The 24,014-nt window shown below is 42.4% G+C and overlaps 2 protein-coding genes across 2 annotated transcripts; both read right to left on the bottom strand.

Annotated features, from left to right (window-relative positions):
• Positions 1–1,198: 1,198 nt before the first annotated feature.
• Positions 1,199–11,343, bottom strand: LOC308294170 (protein tyrosine phosphatase domain-containing protein 1; the record flags this gene model as incomplete). The annotated part of the gene is made up of 12 exons (XM_080736894.1): positions 1,199–1,279; positions 2,128–2,238; positions 2,693–2,773; positions 4,454–4,555; positions 4,665–4,781; positions 4,888–5,013; positions 5,574–5,873; positions 6,517–6,788; positions 9,730–9,867; positions 10,340–10,458; positions 10,587–10,667; positions 11,165–11,343. 12 exons carry the CDS (start codon positions 11,341–11,343, stop codon positions 1,199–1,201), a joined length of 1,707 nt encoding a protein of 568 aa, XP_080593020.1.
• Positions 11,344–14,430: 3,087 nt separating this feature from the next.
• Positions 14,431–15,462, bottom strand: LOC308294169 (globoside alpha-1,3-N-acetylgalactosaminyltransferase 1-like; the record flags this gene model as incomplete). The annotated part of the gene is made up of 1 exon (XM_080736893.1): positions 14,431–15,462. The coding sequence occupies one exon, from the start codon at positions 15,460–15,462 to the stop codon at positions 14,431–14,433; it is 1,032 nt and encodes a 343-aa protein (XP_080593019.1).
• Between the last annotated feature and the right edge of the window lie 8,552 nt (positions 15,463–24,014).

The raw sequence follows: 24,014 nt of genomic DNA, 5'->3' as shown, positions 1-24,014 counted from the left end.
TGATAGTGGATTTTATATTTGGTTAGATTTTTAGATAGGCAATTGCATTTTTAGATTTGAAGTTTGATACTGTAATCAGATAAATAATTCTGTTTTTAATGGCACCTTTCTTTTTAAATATATTTGATCATGCTGAAGGCTGAATAAGCAAAACATAAACATGACACTGACTGCGCCATACAGTTATTCCCCTTTCACGCTTAAAAAAAGGACATACTATAGGCCTACATTTGTGTATGTGCAGGCATATGCTCCAAAGCCAGCTCCAAAATAACAGTCAGTCACTCACTCACTCCCAAACCGTATCCACTAGGTGCAAAAAACTAGAAATTAGAGATTGCCTGTGTGTCCACTTCAGTCAACATCTGAAGTTATTATATATTCAAACAAATTCCATAATGATGGTCTTGATCGGATAGTTTCATTACAGTACTTACCAGTATTGTGAAGAGTGTGCCCTAGGTGCATGCTGTTCATGAATGAGCTTAGATTGTTTAAGACTTGTCAACTTCACTATGACAACGTTTCCATAGCGATGCTTCTTTGACAAGCTCGCTTGTCTTCAAAACAACACTGAGGAAGGCATAGGCCTATGGTGCGAACTTAAAAAAAGATCTTTTTATTGAAATGTCGATACTCAATTCGCTCAAATAATACACAAAGCACAGGGAAACATGTACAAAAGCACACAGTGAGGTGTAGGCTATAGTAAGGCTAATGTACAGACCTCTGCCTAAGTAGGCTTCACAGGTTTGAGCTACATATCATGGTAGGCTATTAGTAGGCTAATGCAACAGAACCAACATGTAGAAAAGAATTATCTGAAAAACAGTATTAATTAGAAGAATTACAAGATTATATTCATTTTTATTTTTTATCTACTTTTTATACTGTATAGGCCTACTGTACACCCAACACCGACATATTTTGATGTTTATTTCAAAACATTTCGAATATTTCAATTGGAACTTACGGTAATCAATTTTCAAAATACGATGCGTTTAGCTTGTAGATCGTCAATTTGCACTATTAAATAGGGCTTAATTGGTCAATTGTCATTGGCTTTTTATACATTTGGGTCTTGAGTGAAAATGTTTGGGAACCTGAAAACTGAATAAAGAAAAGCAAACATGATCATTTGATCTGTGGTCTTCCAGGGGACATGGCAGTGGCAGTGACAGCCTCTGGTGAGAGAAGTCTAGTTGTGGAGTGTGTATCTGAAGCAGCTCTTGAAGATCTTCATCAAAGCTGTGAGACTTTCTAGTTCCTCTTGATGGTGCTAATGGATTAACAGAGAAACAGGCCAAGATATTAGATAGTTATACATATATGACTGTTTCTATACTCTTGTCTCTTACTGTGTGTCTATTGAGCCTACTATGCCTTACACCAGTGGTTCTCAACCTGTGGGTTAACATTTTGGGGGGTCTCCAGAAGATTAACTTAATGTGCAATCTTGTTTTCTCACTCAACGGTAAACAAAACAACATAAAGTTTAAGTGTATAGAGGGTATCTGCCCATTTCTAAAGTGACAATTTAAGGACTTTTTAATACCACTAAAATGGCAAATTAAACATTGGCCAAATAGTCAAATATTAGAGTCAGACATTGTGATAATAGCCGATCTACATGCTTACAACGCCTCGCAACGCTAGGCGTTGTGAGCATGTAGATCTGCTATTTCCACAATAGAACCGTGTTATACAAAATGTAATGCCTCAACTTAGTGCCTGTCAGGGTGGGGGTCCCCAGTTAAAATATGATTATTTTGGGGGTCACAGCCTGAAAAGCTTGAGAACCACTGCCTTATATGCACATACTGTATGCTATCTGGTATGGTATGCCGCAGCCTGAGTACACAGACACACACACACAGACATCATGAATGCAAGTACAGATACTGGTGTGTGCCCTTCTCAAACTTTGTCATGTCAAGGACCCCCAAAATGAATATGTTTTGGCTGAGGACCCCCATCTGAAAATATGTTGTGCCATGGGGATCCCCAAACAAGATTTGTTTTGTTAAAGTCTTTCAAGAGAGCTTGTAGATGTGTGCATTTTGCTGGGGACCCCCTGGAACCTCCTCAAGGACCCCTGGGGGTGCACGCACGCACACAAGCGCTTACCCTGGTAATTGTCCGCATCATACGTTGAAGCACTGCATCCTCTTTATGTGGGCACAGGCTGGTTACCATCCCCACACAGCTCAACAGACATGAGATGGTGTGGCGCTGAGACTGAAATAACACAAACAGAGTAAGTACTGTACCTGCAGTCAATCTTGGAAAACAGTAATGTGCTTCTTCAGGAGCTTAACTCCACATGAACCCTAGCTTCCCTATTCTGGGCACGTCATAATAGGCGAATATTCTGCAAAAATACATGCACATTTGGCGAAATAACAGCAGATCTGCAAGCTCACTCTGCAATGCTTGTTGATCAGAACGTTTGGGAGCCATGTTTGCAGTTTAGATTCAGTGTAGAGGGGAAAATGAGTAGCCTATAGACCTCTGGGGGACCCCGGGGGACCTCCGGTCAACGAAGTTCGAAGTATAATATGGTTTAATTGGTAAAATAGTGAACAATTCTGCCATTTTGTCTGGCTTCCTCTTAAACTTCAAATTGTTGTTGTGTGCAGTATAGTCTGAGTGCTCTGGAAGATGGCAAGAAGACTGTTCTCATATACTGTACCTTCTTGAGCACATTGAGAGGGTACGGGTGGTTATTTGCAGAAATCAACATTTCTATATCTTCTGCTCTCAAAACAGGCTCCTGTATAGATGAAGAGAGGAAAGAGTGAGCTGCTGGAGAAAACAAAAAACAAAGGTAACCATAAATATGTCCGCCATATGTCATTATTTTATTTGGGGTTTAAAAGGCATTACTAGTAGCAGTAGATCTATTTAACCACTGATGCACTAGCCTCGCGTAGCCAGGCTTACTCATCTCCGAAGAGAAAAGCCTGGTGACAATAGAAGGCAGAAAGCGTTCAACTTCCGCGTAGGAATTTCACCGGAAGCTGTATTTTTTTCACGGTGCGGTGTTCCTGCAAACGTATTCCCTGCACGAAATTAACTCTGGTCTACGTCTCCTGCTCCGTCGGTTGCGCTCGCAATAAACAATATACAAACAAAAACATTGATTCAAGCAATGTTACACCTATTAAGAGTGAGTTAAGAGCTAACTCTGGTCTACGTCTCCTGCTCCGTCGGTTGCGCTCGCAATAAACAATATACAAACAAAAACATTGATTCAAGCAATGTTACACCTATTAAGAGTGAGTTAAGAGCTACAATCTATTTTAGTTTTTTCGCTGGGGAATGTAAACAGACCCGCACCGCATGACGTAACGTCCGTTAAACGCAGACTTCCGCTAGAAATCTTACACACACCGGAAGGCATATTGTCTACAGGGTGCTGATGCACAGGCTACCTGAATCATTATTTAAATAGTCTGTCTTAATTAGCCACGAAGACAGTGGGCAGGGAGAAAGACTGGAGAGTGAGGTTTAACCATGTCCCTGTGGCAGGACACTCAGGAGCCAGAACTGAAGGGTCTTGTGTCAAGGCCGGGGCTATAGGGCAGGGGTCTTCAACAGGGGGTCCGGGACCCCTAGGGCAGGGGTTTTCAAAGTGAGTGATGGGGCACCCTGGGGTGCCGCGACGGCAGTCCAGGGGTGCCGCGAGATAATTTGATAATATTTGGAATTTATTTGGACACTTGAAAAAATATTTAGTATCATTTTAAACTTGAAGTACAAAGTCAGTTCTAACCAAAATGGCAATTATCTCAACGTTTTCCTCGCAACAAAATCACTAAAATATCGTCACTGTCGGGCAGAAACCTCGTATCTCCAAGTTTCAAATGTGTACGTCTTTTGGTAAAGCAAGGCCCTGCTTCATCATACAAGACTGTCGCACAAAACTAGTGAAAACAGCAGATCTATAAGCACACAACGCCTCTAGTACATTTTATAGATGATAAATACAAAACTAACGGTTTTGGACATACAAGGTTTCCACCCGACAACGACGATATGCTATAAATATAAGGTGCTGGCAGTGAAAATTATAATGTAGGGGTGCCTCGGATAAAAAAAAAACATATTTATGGGGTGCCCTGAGACAAAAAAGTTTGGGAACCCCTGCCCTAGGGGGTCCTCAGAGTTACTACAGGGGGGCTGCCAAATCTTTGTGATAGGATCATTCTTTTAAATTAACAACTTGAACCCTCGCATCCTCTGAGGAGAACTTTAGACTGATGACAGTGCTGTCAAACATGTCTATGAATCTATCTCTATCGATGAAAATCTACATCACACATTTATACAATATGTAGTGGGGGTCCCTGCTTCATCTCTCTTTCAGCTAAGGGGTCCTTGGCTGAAAATGTTGAAGACCCCGGCTATAGGGTGTCTCCCATGGATTGTTCAGTTGTTTGTTCATTCACACCTTAAGTTTCTCTAGCCAGGTCCACAGCAGATAGCTTAGAACCTGAGGATCTGTCTCTGTGGCCAGCAAAGCCCATCCACATTCACTGCTGTTCAGCTCCTCCTGTTGGAACAATATAGTGCTTGAGTTCAGGCTATTAAAATGGCGTTGGATAATTATTTACCGTGAATATATGTAATAAAATGAAGAATGTTTGTCACAGGTTGTGTACCTGAAGCAAAGCAGTCTTTTGTAGAATAGTTTCTCCTGGTGGGTCCATCTCTGCCATTGCCTTGGCAATTGAAAGGGCCACTAACATTGGTGCTAGGTTTGGCTTGTTTTTAAACAGCTATGGATAACAAGAACCAGAATCCAAAATGAAAATCTTTTTTTGGACATTGCTGACAACACAGTCCTTATTCATTTAATGTATTCAAAACTAGGCTTAGCGTTACCTCAACCGTGGAGTTGAATTTGGTTAAGGCTGGCTTTTTCGCTGTGCCCTTTGTCCTCTTAACACGGTTGGTGTTTATACTGCCATCTGCTGGCTTTTTGGGTATGAGAGATTCCTTTTTACCAGCCTGGTGGGTGGCTGAAGAGGAGATGACACAGGGTCTGACAGGTCTCAAATCAGCTCTTATTAAGTCCCGTCCACACCAATCTCTTTTATTTCCCATGACTGGTATACAGTATGCCCGTGGATCCTGATGCTATAGGAGTAAAAAAAAAGAAAAGAAAAAAGAAAAGAAAAGAATAAAAAAGGTGAAAATGTAATGTCACTTACAAGAATAGGTTATTGGTGTCTGGGTAGGGCTGTCACAATTATTACATAATCGTCTAATCGTGATTATTTGACATAATCGTGATTATTTTTCATAATCGCCATAATCGTTTGCATGTTGAAAAATGTTCATATATTTTTAAGAAAGTAAAAATAGTGGAAATAGCAGATCTACAAGCTCGGCTATTTCCACTATCAATGTTCTTTTTTAAGTATAAAGTTGTCAAATATGTCAGTAATTTCATTGTATATTTAAGGTTATGTGTCATATCTGCCATGTGCAACTTCAAAGCAGAAAATTAATCGTCATGTAAAATGTCATAATCGTGACAGCCCTATGTCTGGGTGTGTTAAACTGACATTTTCCTTGTTTGCTGTGATGCTTTTGAGGTCAGAATCACTGTAGCTGCGCTTGTACAACAGCACACGTCCCTTCCTCTCCAGAAAACCAACTGTCTTATCCGAAGAGGACAAGGACCCTGAGCGCAACCTCTCCGCCTCCTTCAACAGAGACAGGTACTGTTTGGAAACCAGGGTCTCCCTCACAGTCTGCCCCAGGATCCGTGTCCTGGATCTGTTCTCCAACTCATCAATGATCTCTGGTGGGGCAGTGAGGCCCAGGGCCAGACAAGACAGACGCACACATAGCAGGTACACCACCTAGTAAGAACATTAGACAGAAGTTAACCACTTAAACCCAGTCGACTTCATTGTACCTTAATCGCTTGAACCCCACATGGTTGAGCGGAGTCCCACAGGGCTCTGTACAAGAGTATTTTGTGTATTGTGAGCTTGTAGATCGGCTATTTTTGAACATTTTGAATAGGGCTTTAACTATAGTAAACATTAGTAGTAGCATTATAATAGCATTATAGCCTATAGCAGGGGTAGGCAACCTTAGGCACGGGTGCCAACAGTGGCACAGGGGAGGGTGATCACCGGCACACTGGCAGAAGTGTGAGAGAGAGGATTTTTATTTTAAAAAAAAAATCTCTTTTTAAACGTGGTCAATTAAATGAAGTTAGCTAACGTATAGAAAATTACATCTTGCACAAAATTCTACATTCATTAAAACTCTGAACTCTGACAGGGGAGGGAGTCAGGGAGATAGGTGGATTATTGCTCTGGATCTAATGATCGTTATAACAATGTCCTGCCAACAAAGATATGTCAAAATATTTGTCTTTAAAATGTATGTTGACATGGCACACTGACACTCTAGAAAATAAAAACATGGCACTTCATTTCAAAACGGTTGCTGACCCCTACATTGTTTTCAAATAGTTGAGAGCTGATAGATTACCTTAGGCGTGTGTCTGAGGATGCGCAGTTCCTGCCCATGCAGCAACAGTGTCTGGCGGTTCAGGTAGTGCTGCAGGGTGAAGGGAGCCCCGTGTCGTAGGTTGATGTCTGGGTACTGGGTCAGCTGTGTGACCAGCAGCCGGGCAAAGTCAAACACCTGGCTGATCTGAGCCCGGGTCTGGATGGAGCGAGGCCTTTTAATACGAACATAGTGGACGGCCTCGGTAGCACTGATGCGCAGCGTGTAGACGAGATAACACGCTATCAGAACACCTGCAGAGAAGCCAGAAGGACATGATGTAAAACTGAAGTAGGTCATGTGTGTGTGAGGCAGTGCATGTGTGCCCGTTTATATGATTGTGTTTCTTTGTATTACTATGTCTGTGCGGCAGGGCTGCATCTACATTTTAGACATAGCACCGTAGACCTACAGCAGCATAGACCTTGTTTTAATTCAGGCTTTTGCAAATCCCGCCCCATTCTGCCCTGTTACTATGATGGGACATTAACCCTGGGCAGATTGTTTTTATAGTGGCAGTGAATGGGATTTTTTTTTTTCTTTCATAGCCTCATTATTGCAATTTAAAGTACCAAAGGAAAAACATCTAGGTGATATTAATAAAAAGGGAAGACAAAGGTACAGCAGTTACATTGCAAAACAGGGGGTTTCCCCGAAAATATATGTTTTAATTTGTTTAATCCCAGTGGGACAGAATCACTATTGCAGATTCTTTTATAGTGGAAGTGGATGGGATTTTTTTTTTCCTTCATAGCCTCATTACAGCTATATAAAGTACCAAAAAAAACACATCTACGTGATATTAATAAAAAGGGAAGAAAAAGGTACAGTAATTACATAGCAAAACAGTAATTTTCCCCCGAAAATATATGTTTTAATTAGTTTAATCCTCTGGATCAGAGAGAGAATAGAAATCGCGCATTGCATCTTGGGTAGGAAGAGGAGAACTATAATCTCAAGGTAGTGAGTTCTCCTCACATAATAGGCTGGCTTTTCGTAATTCAAGGGCGGCCGAACGTCTAGTCGGCGACCTGGCCAACTCGGGAACAATGTAAATAGGGAATGAATGCCCCGCCCTTTAATGCAAACCCCATTATACCTGTTGTCATAGGATCCGTTTTGACCATCTGTTTGCGTGTGTCCATTTATGCCCATATATGGAGAGATATGTCTGTCTACGTCCATTTTCTGCCCATATATGGAGATCTCTGTTGGACCTGGTTTGACCATCTGTTTGCCTGTGCCCATTTATGCCCATATATGGAGTTTGCGACCTGGCCAACTCGGGAACAATGTAAATAGGGAATGAATGCCCCACCCTTTAATGCAAACCCCATTATATGGAGATCTCTGTATCTGTCTGTGTCCCTTTTATGCCCATATACTCTATCTGTGTCCATCTTTTATGCCCATATGCCCATATATGGAGATCTCTGTATCTGCCCATATGCCCATATATGGAGATCTCAGTCGGTGTCCCTTTTATGCCCATATATCTGCGTCCATTTTATGCCCATATGCCCATATATGGAGATCTCTGTATCTGCCCATATGCCCATTCTCTGTATCAGTCTGTGTCCCTTTTATGCCCATATACGGAGATATCTGTCATGGAGATCTCAGTCTGTGTCCCTTTTATGCCCATATATCTGTCTGTGTCCCTTTTATGCCCATATACGGAGATATCTGTCGGGTCGAGGCACCCATATACGGAGATATCTGTCATGGAGATCTCAGTCTGTGTCCCTTTTATGCCCATATATCTGTCTGTGTCCCTTTTATGCCCATATACGGAGATATCTGTCGGGTCGAGGCAAGGCCCCTGTATTGCCCATATATGGAGATCTCTGTATCTGCCCATATGCCCATATATGGAGATCTCAGTCTGTCGGGTCGAGGCTAGGCCCCTGTATCTGCCTGCAGTGATGTCACAATGACTCAGCGCTTGCGCCCGGGACTGCAGTGATGTCACAATGAGTCAGCGCTTGCTCCGATTTTGCGCCGATTTCCGCATAAGGAGATTCCGAACGTTTCGCGCCGGTTAGGGAAAACCGCGCGTCGGGTCGGGTCGAGGCCCGGCACTGCACTCCGTGCCGCGGCGGGGAACGTGCGTGCCGAATCTGAAGCCGGTGGGACGAACGGTTCTCGAGATACGCGGATTACAAACACACACGCAGAGACTTCTCGCATTTATAGATAGATATGTACCCAAACGTAACAAGTTAGACCATTGATAAGGTCCATGTGAACTAGTCTGTTGAAGCTTATTCATTACAATGATCGCAAACGCTATGGTCGCGAGCGGCCTGGCCGTGCTCCGCAGTGCGGACAGCCGGTGAAAGACGGCTCCCACTTTCTCCGACTGCAGAACTCCACCCCCGCTTGCAAAAAGTGAATGTATTTTTCTGGTTGGCCAGTCAGGGAGTCTCAGGGACCAATCAGAAGGCTGACAAACGGTGAATTTAGACTCTAAAACAATATATATATATATATATAATCTAGTATACATTACAATGATAACATAATTTTCAAATTATATGATCTTTACAATACTGTTCTAGGCTTATCACATGTTCATGATATATTATCTATTCTAAAACGGCTAGTTCAATTCCTTGATTCTGATTGGCTGGTTGCCGTGGTATATGAGACTATAACCACCACCTTGAATCAAAGCCAGGTGCGTTATTTCTTTCCACTGTGCCGTGAGGCTGAACTAGAGAAGTAAGCGTTTGATTTTCCCTCAAATCCTGCCATGTGGGTGCATGAGTAACATGAGACTGATCTAACACATAAGTGTTGTTTCCCTATTTTTTGGCAAAAAGAATGACGTGACTTTATAAACACACACTGGCTTCGTTTCCTGGGATGTGGCTGGTAAACAAGGAAATGTCTCTTCCTGGTGGCGGAGAAGTGTACTTTTTTCTTTAATATTGGAAGCTTAGAATTATTTCCATGTTGCAATATTGTGACCGTTTTAGAAAAGCAATAAGCCGCGCGAGGCTTGTGGTTACCGGGGTAGTATATACACCGGCTGAGAGGGTCGGAAACACTCGACTGTCGCCTCGTGTTTCCCAGCGCCTCTCAGCCGGTGTATAGGCTACTACCCCGGTAACCACTCGCCTCTTGTGGCTTATTGCTTTAGTATAAATATACATGTATAAGGTATATTATGAATGGCATGTAAATTCCTACCAGTTCTTCCGAGACCCGCATGACAGTGTATCGCCACTCTTCCCTCCTTGACTGCAAACGCCAGTACCTTCACACCATCAATCAAGCTAACAAGAGAGGACACACCAAAATCTGGCATCCCAAAGTTGTAAAAGTAAACTGCAAATAAACACAAACACACACTGTTATTCAATTCAATTAATTCAGTATTTCAGTAGTACAAAATGTATGTAATGTAAGTGTCCATATTCGAAGCACTTTAGACACAAATAGCAGATCTACAGTACAAGCTCACAACGCCTCGCCCCAAAGAGCGTTGGTGTAGAGGGGGAAAAGAGCAGACTAAGTACAGAGTGAAAGGTAAAATGTATTAAGTATTGACAGTTCAAGGATCCAAAATACACTGATGATTGTGCTGTCATTGTGTGCTGTCAAAAGATGAAACTATGGAATCTATGGACAGGTGGTTGGGATCCTTGCTTCATCTCTCTCATCAGCAAAGGGGTCCTTGGCCTGAAAACGTTGAAGACCCCTGCTATAGTGTAACGGTACAACGTCATGTTATACTAATGTGTCTGTAGCACAGTAGCCTACTACAGCACAGTGCATTCAGTCATAAAAATGTTCTTACTGTCATTATCCATGAAGACCTGTGGAGAATAGGTGAAGCCACTTTTAGGGTCTTGCATTGGGCCACAGTGAAGATGCTCTCCAGGGAGCTGCATGTTGATAATGCTTTTGATCTTCAACCTACAGGGAGAATAGGGCCACACATTATGAGGAAGAAGATTGATGTCGTTCCCTGCATTCTCACATACGTGGTGGTGGAAATATAACGCAAGCATCCAAAAGCGGAGACGGCAAGTAGTAGTGATTACTTGTGAAACTGCTGTATGATGTTGTATTTCTCAATCAGATGAGTGGAGGGTCGCGTCATGGCGACAATGTCGTCTGTCACCCTAGGATGGGAACATATGTGTTAGATAATAATTCTCGTTTGTTGAGACTTTACTTACTATAAAGATTCAAGGAAACAACAACAAAGATGTACAGTACATGGTCTGTTTGGAGATTAGGGGTAGGTATACAAATAGTGGCAAGAAGAAGATAAGATATTATATATACGTATATTTTGGCAAATTATTTTGGTTGGTCCCCATGATTAACTTCATGTGCACATGTTGTTTTCTCACTCAACCGTAAACAAACCAACATGAAGTTTAAGGACTTTTTAATACCTCTAAAATGACAAATTAAACATTAAACAAAAAATGTCAAATATTAGAGGCAGAAATTGTGAAAATAGACGATCTGTACATGCTCACAACGCCTCGCTATTTTCACAATTTACTGTGTTATACAAAATGTAATGCCTCGACTGTTAGTGCTCGTCAGGGTGGGGGGGTGGGGGGGGTTCCCCAGTTCAAATATGATTATTTTGAGGCTGCTGTCTCACCAGGAGGAGAAGAGGCCCAGGACTGCCTGCTGGTTGGCTGTCCAGCGGGCAGGGCCTTCATAGCGGCAGTCCACTCCTCTACAAGCCAGCACGCAGAGGATCCTGTGTGGGATGGCTCTGACCAGGTTCTCCCTGGCCTGAGAGTAGTAGGGCCGAGGCACCGCTAAGGGCTGGGTCATCATGCGTATCGTTCACCGCCGCTGGACAGTGGAACCGTACAGTGTGTTGTTGACAGATATGGGTGGTGCAAGCCGTGAGCCTGTTGAGAGGGGTCCGAAAGAACTGCTGGGAGATTATGTTCCAAATGGGCCACATCGCATGGCACATTCATTCCATCAGCCACCATAGGTGTGAAGACCCTTTAAAATGGTAACACTGAAATCAAATTGACAAAAGTCACTCATGAGGTAGGATGGTAACGTGTCCGTTTTCTGCCATCAACAAGTGCATGCAATCTCCAAACAAAAAGTATAGTTATTTATCATTTCCATACTACAATAAAAAGCACTAATGCTTCAGATGCAAAAACACATCAAAAATATAAATGCTTTACGATAGATCGATAGATAGATAGATAGATAGATAGATAGATAGATAGATAGATAGATATTTTAAATATGATCTAAAATGTCATTCATTTCTCACTCACCTTTGTAATAATGTGACAAGGTCAAGGCATAATGTGTTTTAATATATCTCCATCAATTATCCAAAATTATCCAAAAAGGAAAGAGACCAGTTGGAAGCAGCGGCAGAATAGACACAGGCTCAATACAGTATGTCCACAATGCTGACTGAGCTGAATGCTTGAACACACACACACACACACACACACACACACACACACTCACACACACACACACACACACACACACACACACACACACACACACACACACACAAGCACATAATGACCCAGCTTCACTAAGCCTGATTAGCTGTCATACATTAATTGGAAAGGACATTCACAAATGTGTTATAAGCCCCATATAAACGCCCTGCGCTGCCTTTACATTCACATACCCTGCACTGTACCTGTACTGAATACATGGCGCCGTCCAGGTCTCAGATTTCAATATCATCATTAAGTAATAATCACAAACAAAACATGTATTGTATTAATATACCGTATACAAACAACTTGGTGTAAATTGATGCTAGGTAATAGTGTGGGCAGAGTGATCAGTGTCCATGACAGACCCTCTTAAGACTGCGTCTTATTTCAAGAGCACACCTTCCTCTAAAACCTGCACCACCTGAAAAGTCACATGCCAAGTCCAGCCTAGGTGTAATGTGTGTGTGTGTGTGTGTGTGTGTGTGTGTGTGTGTGTGTGTGTGTGTGTGTGTGTGTGTGTGTGTGTGTGTGTGTGGCGTTTGAGCATTAGTAATTATGAGGAGATAAGGTTGACAATGGGTGAAATGTTATTTTAAATTAACACAGCATTAAAAGTAGCCTACTTTTCTTTTCTAAATAAACTTGAAATAAAACTTTACACATATTTTTGAGCTACAGCGGTTTTAGCATTTTTTTTTTTTTTCAGATTTTCTTTAGTTTTACAGTAAAATATGCGTACAGCCTTAACAAATCTCAAAATATTATATTATTCACTCAAAGGAAGGATTTATAATATAGAAATGTCAAACTTCTGAAAGGTTATATTAATTTATGGACTCAGTACTTGATATGATATGATATAGTGATATTGTACTTTATTGTCAGTTCACACTGAAATTTGTCTTGAGACACAGCAGCCATGTATGCGACAACATATATACAAACAATTGACACAAAGGAACAAAGACAGGATCACATACATAAGGATAATACAGTAAAGAGCAATGTCCACACCTAGCCTCTCTGGCCAAACTCCTGATTAAAGTCGACTGTCTGACCTTATTGTATGCTGGAACACCATATCTCCTTCCTGAAGGCAGCAAACTATATTCTCTATGCAACACATGGCTACTGTTAGAGGTAATATTTCTTGCCAACCTTAGAATGCTGTTATCATACGTAGTCCTATATAGCCTCTGAAGTGGTTGTCCAACTATCTTTGAACAAATGTTCAGTTGTTGCAGCAGTTGTGACTTTAGGGCTGCAGACAAGCAAACATACCAGGTGGTACTACAGTACTGAAGAACACTCATAATAACAGAAGTGGAAAAACAAGAGAATCTGTCGGAGAAAAACGGAGAAGGAAGTAGATTCTTTGCTTTGTTTTCTTACACACTGATTCAATCAGATCTTTCCATGACAAAAGATTGTCTATTACTACTCCGAGGTATGTATACGAACATACCTGGTTGATCTGTTCACCATGAGACTTGGTCTGGAATACCTTTGAACAAATGTCTTCATCAATGGGGCATGGCATGAATGTGGTCTGTGGTACTGCTGTTAACGGAAGCCAAGGTTTGCTTTGATAGAGGCCTTAAGCTCATCTGTGTGGTTGAGTAGGGTGTCTCTCTTCTTCCTCTTGACAACACAACACAGATTCGCTATGGGGTTCAGGTCAGGCCAGTTTGCTGGTCAGTTAAGCCCAGTAATACCATGGTCAGTACACCAGTTACTGGTAGTTTTGGCTCTGTGGGCAGGTGCCAAGTGCTTCAGGCTTAAGTAAATCATCATCTCCTTAAAGCTTGTCAACCTATGGAAGCGCTCTAAAATTGGCTGTGTTGACTTTGAACTTGATAAAACACAGTGTGGAGCCAAACCAGCATTACAGTGTATTACTGGTGTTGGTCCACTGTGTTTTATCAATGATATCCTTTAGCCAGAAGCACTTGCATACAGATCCAGTGAAGAAACATAATCACAAAAGAAACAGTATTAAAACATGCTATTAACAAAGTTAAGTCATTTGGCTTGTTCATAAAACCTTATGTGTCATTGATGGTTGGCTCTTCATTCATGGCTCTTCAGGACATTATTTTGGTGACAGTAGTTGCTCTTTGCTGCTTCCTAGTGTATTACAGTCTGTATACAAGATGAATTGTGGGTTATACCTTAATGCATCACCACACACCACGGTCAGTCACTGTCACATTAATAAGACAAAATAACCCTTTCAAGAATATGTGTCTCATGAGTTTAGCTGGAAAAGGTTGGGAGCCTGCTTCTATCCACGAGTTTCCAACGCCCCATAGTGCATTGCGCAGACGTCTGTACCGAGCTTCCGGCGCCGATTTACAAGCTCACAACGGTTGCATCTGCGACGCGACGTGAGTCTCCAGTAAACTCCCGCGGAAACTTGTGGATAGATATTTCAGACATTCGGCCGTACCTCCTCATAGTTCTTAACGACTCCAGAGAATCGGATGATTTTTATCACGGGTTCTGCGGCTTTTTGGTCGTGCCACAGATACTCCGGAGACAAAACCTTGGTGGGTTTGTGGACCCACATATACCTGTTAAGGTGACTCTCTTCCTGCCACGCCGCCTCTATGCCCTCCTGGGCGTCCAGCTCAAAGTTGTGGCGGCAGGTTGACACCATATCAAGGACAGAGGTCAGCTCCCCCCCAAATACCGCCCCACCGTAATAGAAGTCACCCATGTCTGCGGCCATGTACGCCTTGGAGGCCGGCCTGCGCTCGTAAGGAAAGCTCTCACGCTCAGTAAAGTAGAACCATGGATGTACTGCGGCGACCAGTTCCCCCAGGCTCTCGGTTCCCCAGCGACCCTGGAACGTTGAGTCAACATCCAAACAGAAGATGTAGTCAGTGTGGCTGCTAGAGAGCTCGGTTTCTATTAAATCCTGGACAAATTTCATTCGGGCGGCCGAAATCTCTTGCCAGCGCTCCGACCCCGGCGCCGATCTGACAAACAGCTCTCTACCGGCGGCCATCTCAACGGAAGGGACCTCGTCCGGCCGGTCCGTAAACACGTAGTAGCGAACCCGGAAACCGACGAAGAAGTGGCGCTCCGCTGTTTTCAGGAAGTCTCGCAAGAACAGGGTGTATTTGCCGACAGCGAAGACTGTCACCGCCACGGTGATGTCGAGGGGTTCATACATAGCGTCTAACAGTAGGGGGTCAAATGAAGTATTCCACACAATCGGCGCTAACCACGGGGTCACCGTGACAACGTCAGAACGTCCAGTCAGAATGCTGGGTTGGTTGAAAGGCTGGCTCAGTGTTGGAGTGGAGAGTCTGTGGTCCGACTGCTTTTTGACCGGCCCGCAGTCTACCTGCTTTCCGTCTGACCATCGTAACAGATACGGGTAAAAGAAATATAGCCCCAGAACGAGTTCAAGACATAACAGCACTAAGGCCCAGTGTTTCAAGACCATTGGATTCATCTTCCACAGCCCTCAGGATCGCCGTCACAGGACCGTCTGGGCAGCTTGCTTGATCCCTGGTGGTTCCAGATGGCAATCTGCAAAGATAATGATAACTATAACTACACATTTTACGTGCTACGTAAGCCATTTACCATGAGAGGGAGTCTCGTCTTCGCCTCGTGCCACAACTGAAACAGTGGTAAATCAGCCAACAACCCACAACCCTAGAATGGTAAATTGTTTTTCTACCACTTCTACCATATAAATGAAAGAAAAACACACTTGTAACTTGCATGATACATGATACACTACCAGCCAATAACCGACTCTTCAGGAAGTAGCTTCCCTCAGCAACTAGTGTTTACGATGGTGAAGGATTCTTAACCTCTTATTCCCCAAATCCTGCTCAGAAAATTACGTTCTACCACTCCATGGATTCGTATCGGTTGCGGTGGTTTGCGGCGCCGCGCCGGTGGTCCGCGGCGGTGGTCCCCGGTGACTCCGGGCGAAAAACGGGCGAAAAACGGACGAAAAAAGCAATACCGCGACTGATCACTAGTTTAGCAACTTACACAGTATAGCTTTAAAGCAGATTTTTTTTTCTTTTTCTGTAGGCCTATAGTAAAGTTAATGGGACACAAACTTTCAGCAGCTTTTTATGAGGTTTCCCCCAGGGGTTGAATTTCAAACTTTTTGGTACATGTTATAACACACTTTTAGAAAAACATTGGTGAAGAAAAAACTTGCTAACGATTTAGTTCCCATATTTTCTTATGTTTACCTTACTAAATGCCTAAAAAGGAAACTTTATAGATGGAGTTTTTGGCAACATATTAGGCTAGCCTAGCTGTCAATCGAGGCTTACATTGCCGTCTCACACCGCATGGGCTCGTTACAGTGATGAGAACGCTTGTGAGACACGCAGCTAAATACTGCAATTTCAGATTTTGTCTGTTTGAAGAGCGAGGCGCTGTATAAATATGATTGCCATAAAACCGGGACAACAAACTAGAAACGCGATTCATGCTGCCGACGATCCTATTTAGAGATTTGAACAAATAACAATAAAGAACCCCATTTTGAACAACATGCTTGTTTATTTAGCCCATGGCCAATATTGTGCTACTGTAGACTTTTATGTAAAGCGACTTTGGGTACTTAGAAGAGAGGTATACTGTATAAAGATGAGCTATTGTGGTGATGATGATTATCATCTTTTTCTCTTTTTCACTGTGGGACACGGGGCGGGCGGATTTGTTGATTTGTATATTGAACTTCTGCTGCGCGAGCGAGGCAGGTTAGGTTCCGGGCGGGTGGCGGGCGGGTCAGGAAAAAACCTGAATTAATGCTGCTCTGTCCTCTGATTGACAAGCTGAACTGCATTGTGTGAGAACTTAAAGGACTTAACTTGGGGACATTCCTACCACCAGACATGCCTTTTAGAAAAGAGAACAAATTACCCAAGGGGATTTACAGTCATTCTGACACCAAACAGAAGCAGAAACATCTTTAGATCTTTAAGAATGTTTTCACTGTTGATCCCCAGGTGTGGGAACACACTCCCTTAAAGGACAACTTTGTTTTTCACAACATACAATATTTTATATTGTAATAAAAGAAAGGATGAGTGTTAAAATGTTTTCATTTACTGCTTTCTATGTTTTAGCGATTTTAGTATTTTGATTTCAGTGGTTGGGGGCATGTGTACAAGTGGTTAAATATCTCTTTGTAGACACAATAAGCCAGCAATTTCTTTGTTACTATTTACATCAGCCTCCATAAGTCACATCTGTCCATGAAAGATTGCGGTGCATCTTGGGAATAAGCTTATTGTGTCTAAAAAGACATATTTAGCCACCCCAACCAGAGGGCATGCATGCAAATCAAAATCTTTAAAATCACTAAAACAATAAAAATAAGTAAATTAATTTTTACGCTCATCTTTTCTTTTCTCTAATAATGACTAAAATATGAACCCTTGTGGTAAAAGAACAAAGTTGTCCTTTAAGTAATAGCAAACTGTGTTGGATGAATGGATCCAACATTATGTAGGCTTATTATTATCCGATGCTGCCGGTTGTCATGGAAGCTATGATGTTAACATCAAAAACAAAAGCTGTACATTATGGGAGAAAGAATCACTTTAGGCTAATCTCTTAAGAACAAAGGTAAGTCATTTTCATTTGTTTTTTAACCAGAGAGATTTTATTTTAGAAATCATTTTTTTGGGCGACCCAATTTAATCTCTCGTGAGTGACCAACCCTTGGGTGGCAACACAGTGCTTGAGAAACAGTAGTCTCTCTAAACAGACTCTCTAAATGAAAAGGAACAAAACAGAGAAGGCGCTGTTTTTCAATTCACGTCAGGCATCTCCTTATTTGGGCGCATGTCAGCCCAGGCCGCTTGCTCTTTGGCCCACTGTGTTCACAGAGGGCCAACATATAACATATCAAAAGGTGAAAGAAGTACTCACATTTCGTTGGTTTTATGTACCAAAAGATTTGGATAGCAGTAATATAAATAGTGAAGACAAAATTATTTTCCCATAGGAATTCACTGGGAAACTATTTGTTGCAAAATCTCAAAAGAGACAATTTCTTTTTTTTTTCAGTAGCTAGCTACAAGTAGCTAAGCTACATAGCTTAACTACATTTCTAGGTAGCGCAACGTAAATTTGCTATATTTAATCAGAGTACTAGTAAATAAATAAATAAATAGACCAGTAAATTGCAATAGTGTCTTCAATAGTTAGGGGACATTCCAGACGTCTGCCCCCAATAGAATGGATGCTCATCACGGGAGCGCGTGCCACCAATAGGTTATATGCATATACTATACACCATTTTGTTCTACTTCCGGGTGTCTTTCAACTTCCTTCACAGGTGTTACCGATGATACTAATGAAGGCTTCTGGTCAAACAGAGTCAGGGTGCTGATATTGAGCATGTTGGCTCACTGGAAACACTCTGCTACACCAGTGGGTCTCAAAGTGTCCTTGAGTGGGTTCTAAATGTCCCCATACAGGTGTGTAACACATTTGTTGATTCCATTTGTACAGAGTTATGGGGGTCCTTGAAATTAAAGAACCACTGTACAATAAATCAAACAGACCCTTCATTAGTATCATCTAACACCTGTGAAGGAAGTCGAAAGACACCCGGAAGTAGAACAAAATGGTGTATATGCATAGAGCCTATTAGGGAACTGGCCCAACCGGTTGTGGCCAGCCAATGCTATGATAATGTAAATTTCGACTCTGCTGCAGGGGGCTGGGAATTTACCATCAGGTGCCGCAGCGATGCAGAACCCTCTATGGCGGCGTGTATGCTCACCACCATTATTTGTATGACAATTAACCATCATTTGATTATGCTGCAAATTAAGATGTTGGCATATTTTAATACTTGGCACAATATGATGTGATGTGTAAATACACACAGGCCCTGAGTGTTTATCTAAGAAAACACACTGAGAGACACACAAACTACTGACAGTAGGTTTATAAACTCTCACAAGTTTCTTCTACTTTTCATCTGTTTCGATCTGCTGAAATTTCAGAGTTTGCGGGACGGGCACGTACGTTTGTTCATAATGCCAGTTTACACAAAAGTATACACATTGTCCTGGTTTAGCGCCACCATGAGGCAAATATTAGCTATATTACTATACACATCACCTCTGTAGTTATGTCAACAATACGTGTCTGCCAGATTTCTTATATTGCATACGATTGGCTTTCAAAGTTTTCAGGGGTGGACCGTTTCTCACAAAATGCAACAAATAACGTAGACACCGTTTCATCAAGTTAGCATGCACACTCCTGCTAGCTTGACGGAGAATTACCACCATACAGTATATTTTTCAACTCAGCCTCAAGGTGGCTATATAAGAGACTTTTATGTTTTATCCATATGTCCTGAATTGTAGCTCAATTGTCGTATAATCGTATAATGACTTGAACATTGCTGCCCCACGATACGATACCTGGCCTGGCGGAGACATGAGCTCAGAGGACCAATTTTCTATTTAGGTTATGATATACTATAGTAGGATATGTGGTTAAATAAAAAAGGAAAATGTGGGTTTCCATATTCCAAAACACCTCAGATCATTAACACAGAAAGATATACCAGTAAGACTCCCTAATCTGGAGATAAGCGACCATCAGGTCGCATACACAAACATTAGAAGGCAATCGGAGCCAATCAGGATGGAATATGGAAAATGGGACAGATCCATGTTGATGACATGACTTTAGAGATACTGTATGTCCAAAAATGTGTTTTGTAAAGGTTGGCTTTATTACTTGCGCCAGCAGAGCGCACAAGAAGGGTGATGATAGTCGTCTGTGGGTATGTGGCCATATCTTGTTCGCAGCGTAGCTAAATATGGCTGGTGATTCGCGTCACTTTCCGAAGAAAATGCTACCCCAAATATGTGGTCGCACTTGTCGTCACGTACCCACATACCCACAGACAGCTATCATCATCCTACTTGCGCGCTCTGCTGGCGCGAATTGACAGCTACATTTGGCTATGAGTGCACAAGTCGCAAGTTGGCACCTCTACAGACATTTTGAACTAAATGTTCATGACACAGCCACACAGCAATTATTTAATCCAATTTAACATTGAGGTGCCCACAAACAATGTTTAGGTGCCCAGTCTTCCTGCACCTTGCAATATGAAATAACACCGAATCAGTTATCCTTTCCCACGTTTCCCAAGCATTGTGAGTATTTAAGAGTGTCTACAACTATATTATATATTAATATGCTTATGGTGTTATAAGCATAATGCATTATGTATTTATAATGCATTGCATGCGAAAATGTGGGTTTCATATAAGGGTTACCAGATATTATCATAAATCTTTTTCAACAGTTTCAGAGAGAAATTACACATTTAATTGGGAAAATTACTTTAAAAGATAACGTGTCATCTGCTGAGTCCTGACCACTGAATGAATGCTGGAATTAACCTACAAATATATATATCATAATAATAATAATTATAATAAGTCAATCCTTTTCCATTTGTATCTAATTAAAACTGAGAAAAGTTAAAAAGAGACAAGTATTGTCTTACCTGCTTCACAATTGAAGTCCTATGGTCTGCAGAGACAGAAGAAGGATAAAGACAGGTTATGACAACGCTGAGGAGGACCTATTTCCTTGTGTGCTGGTGACTTCTTCTTTGCTTAAAGACAGGTTATGAAGCTTAAGATTAAGAGTAAACAGATATATATCTTTGTCGTTTGAAACATGTGACTGATTGATTTTATTTGATAAATTCATTCAAAATTCAAGAAATCCTATGGTAACTAATATCATGTCATTCTAAAATCACTATACTAAAACATTCGATAAAAGCTAAATAAGACCTGTTACAGAAAATAAATAAATAAAACATTACATTTAAAACACCAAATAGGAAACATACCAACACTGTCATCTTAGACCGCCGCTCAGAAAAGATACAGGACGGCGTGTACACAATGCAACACTGATGGAAGCCCTTGCTCTGACCTCCGGATTTGAAGTTTGCTCACTTCTGAACAAAGACAACTAGTTGTGACACTGCATTCCTTTAAATCCTGTGAATCACTCATCATGTACATGGGGGCGGCTTATATGTGAGGTGGGAGTGGGTTCCAAAGGGTGGGGCCTGCAACTGAAAAAGCTCTTGTCACCCCAGGTTTTTCTCACTCGGTGACTACCTAACCTGTAGTCCTGGTTTCCGCTCTCTCCCCAGGTTTTTCTCACTCGGTGACTACCTAACCTGTAGTCCTGGTTTCCGCTCTCTCCCTGCCGCGCCAGGGGACATTGGGGAGCACCCGGCTGGCTAGGGGGAGGTAGTATAGAAACCAGGACTACTGCATGTTTTTGTGTGAGGGCCTATGCCCAAGGAGAGAACATGTAAACTCACCACAGAAAGGCCCTATCGCTAACCCCACCTAGGGTGTGGGTTCTGATGACACGGGTGGAGGAACACACCCCCAACGCCCACAGCTTCCCCCGGCGGGAATCGAACCCAGGACCTTCTGGGTGTGAGGCGAAGTGCTAACCACTGCACCACCGTGCCCCCGTGATGTGGTCTCTTGATCGGGTTTTGGTGAGGAGGCGGGCAGCAGAGTTTTGCACATATTGCATTTTTTTTAGAACTTTGGAGGTGGCACTGTAGAGAAAGCTATTGCAGTAATCGAGTCTGGATGTGATAAAGGCATGGATGAGCAAGACACAATCACATCAGAGAAAAAAGAAGGGAAAGTCGAAGGCACAGGTTGTCAAGTCCATTTGACATATCAAAGTGTCCAAGACACTAGAAAAGGGCACAGGGAGAAGCATAGTGCTTATCGAGCCCTACCCCTGGCTCAGTTTGCAAAGGAAAATAGATAATAAGGGTAATAATAATTAATAATAGTTAATAATATTAATGGTAATAATAATATAAGTGTCAGTGTTTTCAGCGCTCTTCAAAAAGTACGTAATTAAAGTGATATATTAGCACACATTCATACAGCATCACTCCCACACGTGTGACCTCTCTCTCATGTGAAAGTCAAGATAGCAAAGAGCTCTACGGGCTACGAGTAAAGCTTACAAGATTTCTCATCAAATCTATCTCTCCAAACCAAAAATGTTGGTTTGGTAAGGTAGAACAGGGAGAACTTGATATCCTCCTGACCTTAAAGGGGAAGACCACCCATTTTCAATACTAGAAGCTGGGCCGCCCTTCGGGCGGCCCAGCGTCTAGTCGGCGACCTGGCCAACTCGGGAACGATGTAAATAGGGAATGAATGCCCCGCCCTTTAATGCAAACCCCATTATACCTGTTGTCATAGGACCCGTTTTGACCATCTGTTGTCCTGTGTCCATTTATGCCCATATATGGAGATATCTGTATCTGTCTGTCTGTCGCTGTCCATTTTATGTCCATATATGGAGATCACTGCAGATATAGTTCTGGGTCCATTTTATGCCCATATATGCCCCTATATGGAGATATCTGTCTATTTGCGTCCATTTTATGCCCATATATGGAGATCTCTGTATCTGTCTGTCTGTGTCCCTTTATGATATCTGTTTATCTGCGTCCATTTTATGCCCATATATGAGATCTCTGTCGCTTTTTGTTTGTTTCTTCTTTAAGCAGAATACGCAGCCTGCTTAAATCGGCATCATTCAAGTCATCCTCCCAGTCCCACGCTTTGTTGCTTGTCTTATGTTTGTCTTTCTCTCTTTTATTTTATTTTTCTTTTTTGGAGCGGACCCCATGAATGCCCCACCCTTTAATGCAAACCCCAATATACCTGTTGTCATAGGACCCGTTTTGACCTTCTGTTTGCCTTTGTCCCCTTATGCCCATTTATGGAGATCTCTGCACACACAGTACCGGTTGCGGAAAACTCTGATGTCAGACATCAGCTCCGCATACGGGCATTCATTTTATGCCCATATCTGGAGAACGTGCACATTCACAGAGATTTTTTGTTGACTCATGTGGCGTACGTGATGTCAGAGCCTTTTATGAAGTGATGTCACAATGAGTCAGCGCTTGCGCCGGTTTCCTCCGAAACACCTGATGTCAACAATCAGCACCGCATATATTGTGGCTGCATGGGTGATGTATCAGGTACTTGTAAATCAAGCTGACTCACACTACTGCCCTATGGGCCACCTGGTTCGGCAAGGCGTACTACTACTGCCTTGAAGTGACAATGAAAACTTTATCTTTCCCTTGAAAGAGTAGGAGGGCTTTCTTGGTGAGATAGACATCTTTGATGCTGTTTGACAGGAACTGTTTTGCTGAAACCTTCCCCGAATAGTGAGTCGTCTTCCGCATAAGTAGTTGGAGACTTGCCACGCTGGAATCTCTTCCGTGTGGCCTCCTGGCGAGATAGACTGTTACTGTTGCTCATCTTTGATCAGGGATGTGCTGGCCATTGGGAAAAGCGGGACAACTCCCGAACGGCCGGTTCATTCCCGGCCGGTCCAGGCCAGCCATTAGGAAAAAATAAATAAATAAAATGTCGGCCTTCGTTCCATTTTGGGGGCTGGGCGGCCAACAAAGTAAATCGTCACTGTTGGGCAGAAACCTCGTATCTCCCAAGTTTCAAATTTGTAATTTTTTTCGCAAAGCAAGTTTGACAGAAAATGTTTTGCTGAAACTTTCCCCAATGGTGTGTCATTCATTGGAGGCTTGCCATCCGGGCATCTCTTCCGTGTGGCCTCCTGTAAATTTGATCCTGTTTGACAGGAACTGTTTTGCTGAAACTTTCACAATTCTGTGTCGTTATGCAAATTATGATAACTAGAAGGTCTAGTCGGCGACCTGGCCAACTCGTGAACGATGTAAATAAGGAATGAATGCCCCGCCCTTTAATGCAAACCCCATTATACCTGTTGTCATAGGACCCGTTTTGACCATCTGTTGTCCTGTGTCCATTTATGCCCATATATGGAGATATCTGTATCTGTCTGTCTGTCGGCGTCCATTTTATGTCCATATATGGAGATCACTGCAGATATAGTTCTGGGTCCATTTTATGCCCATATATGCCCCTATAT

The sequence above is a fragment of the Nannobrachium achirus genome (genome assembly GCF_963921795.1).
Source record: "Nannobrachium achirus genome assembly, chromosome: 11".
NCBI lineage: Eukaryota > Metazoa > Chordata > Actinopteri > Myctophiformes > Myctophidae > Nannobrachium > Nannobrachium achirus.
This window is presented reverse-complemented; position numbering and strand designations above follow the sequence as displayed.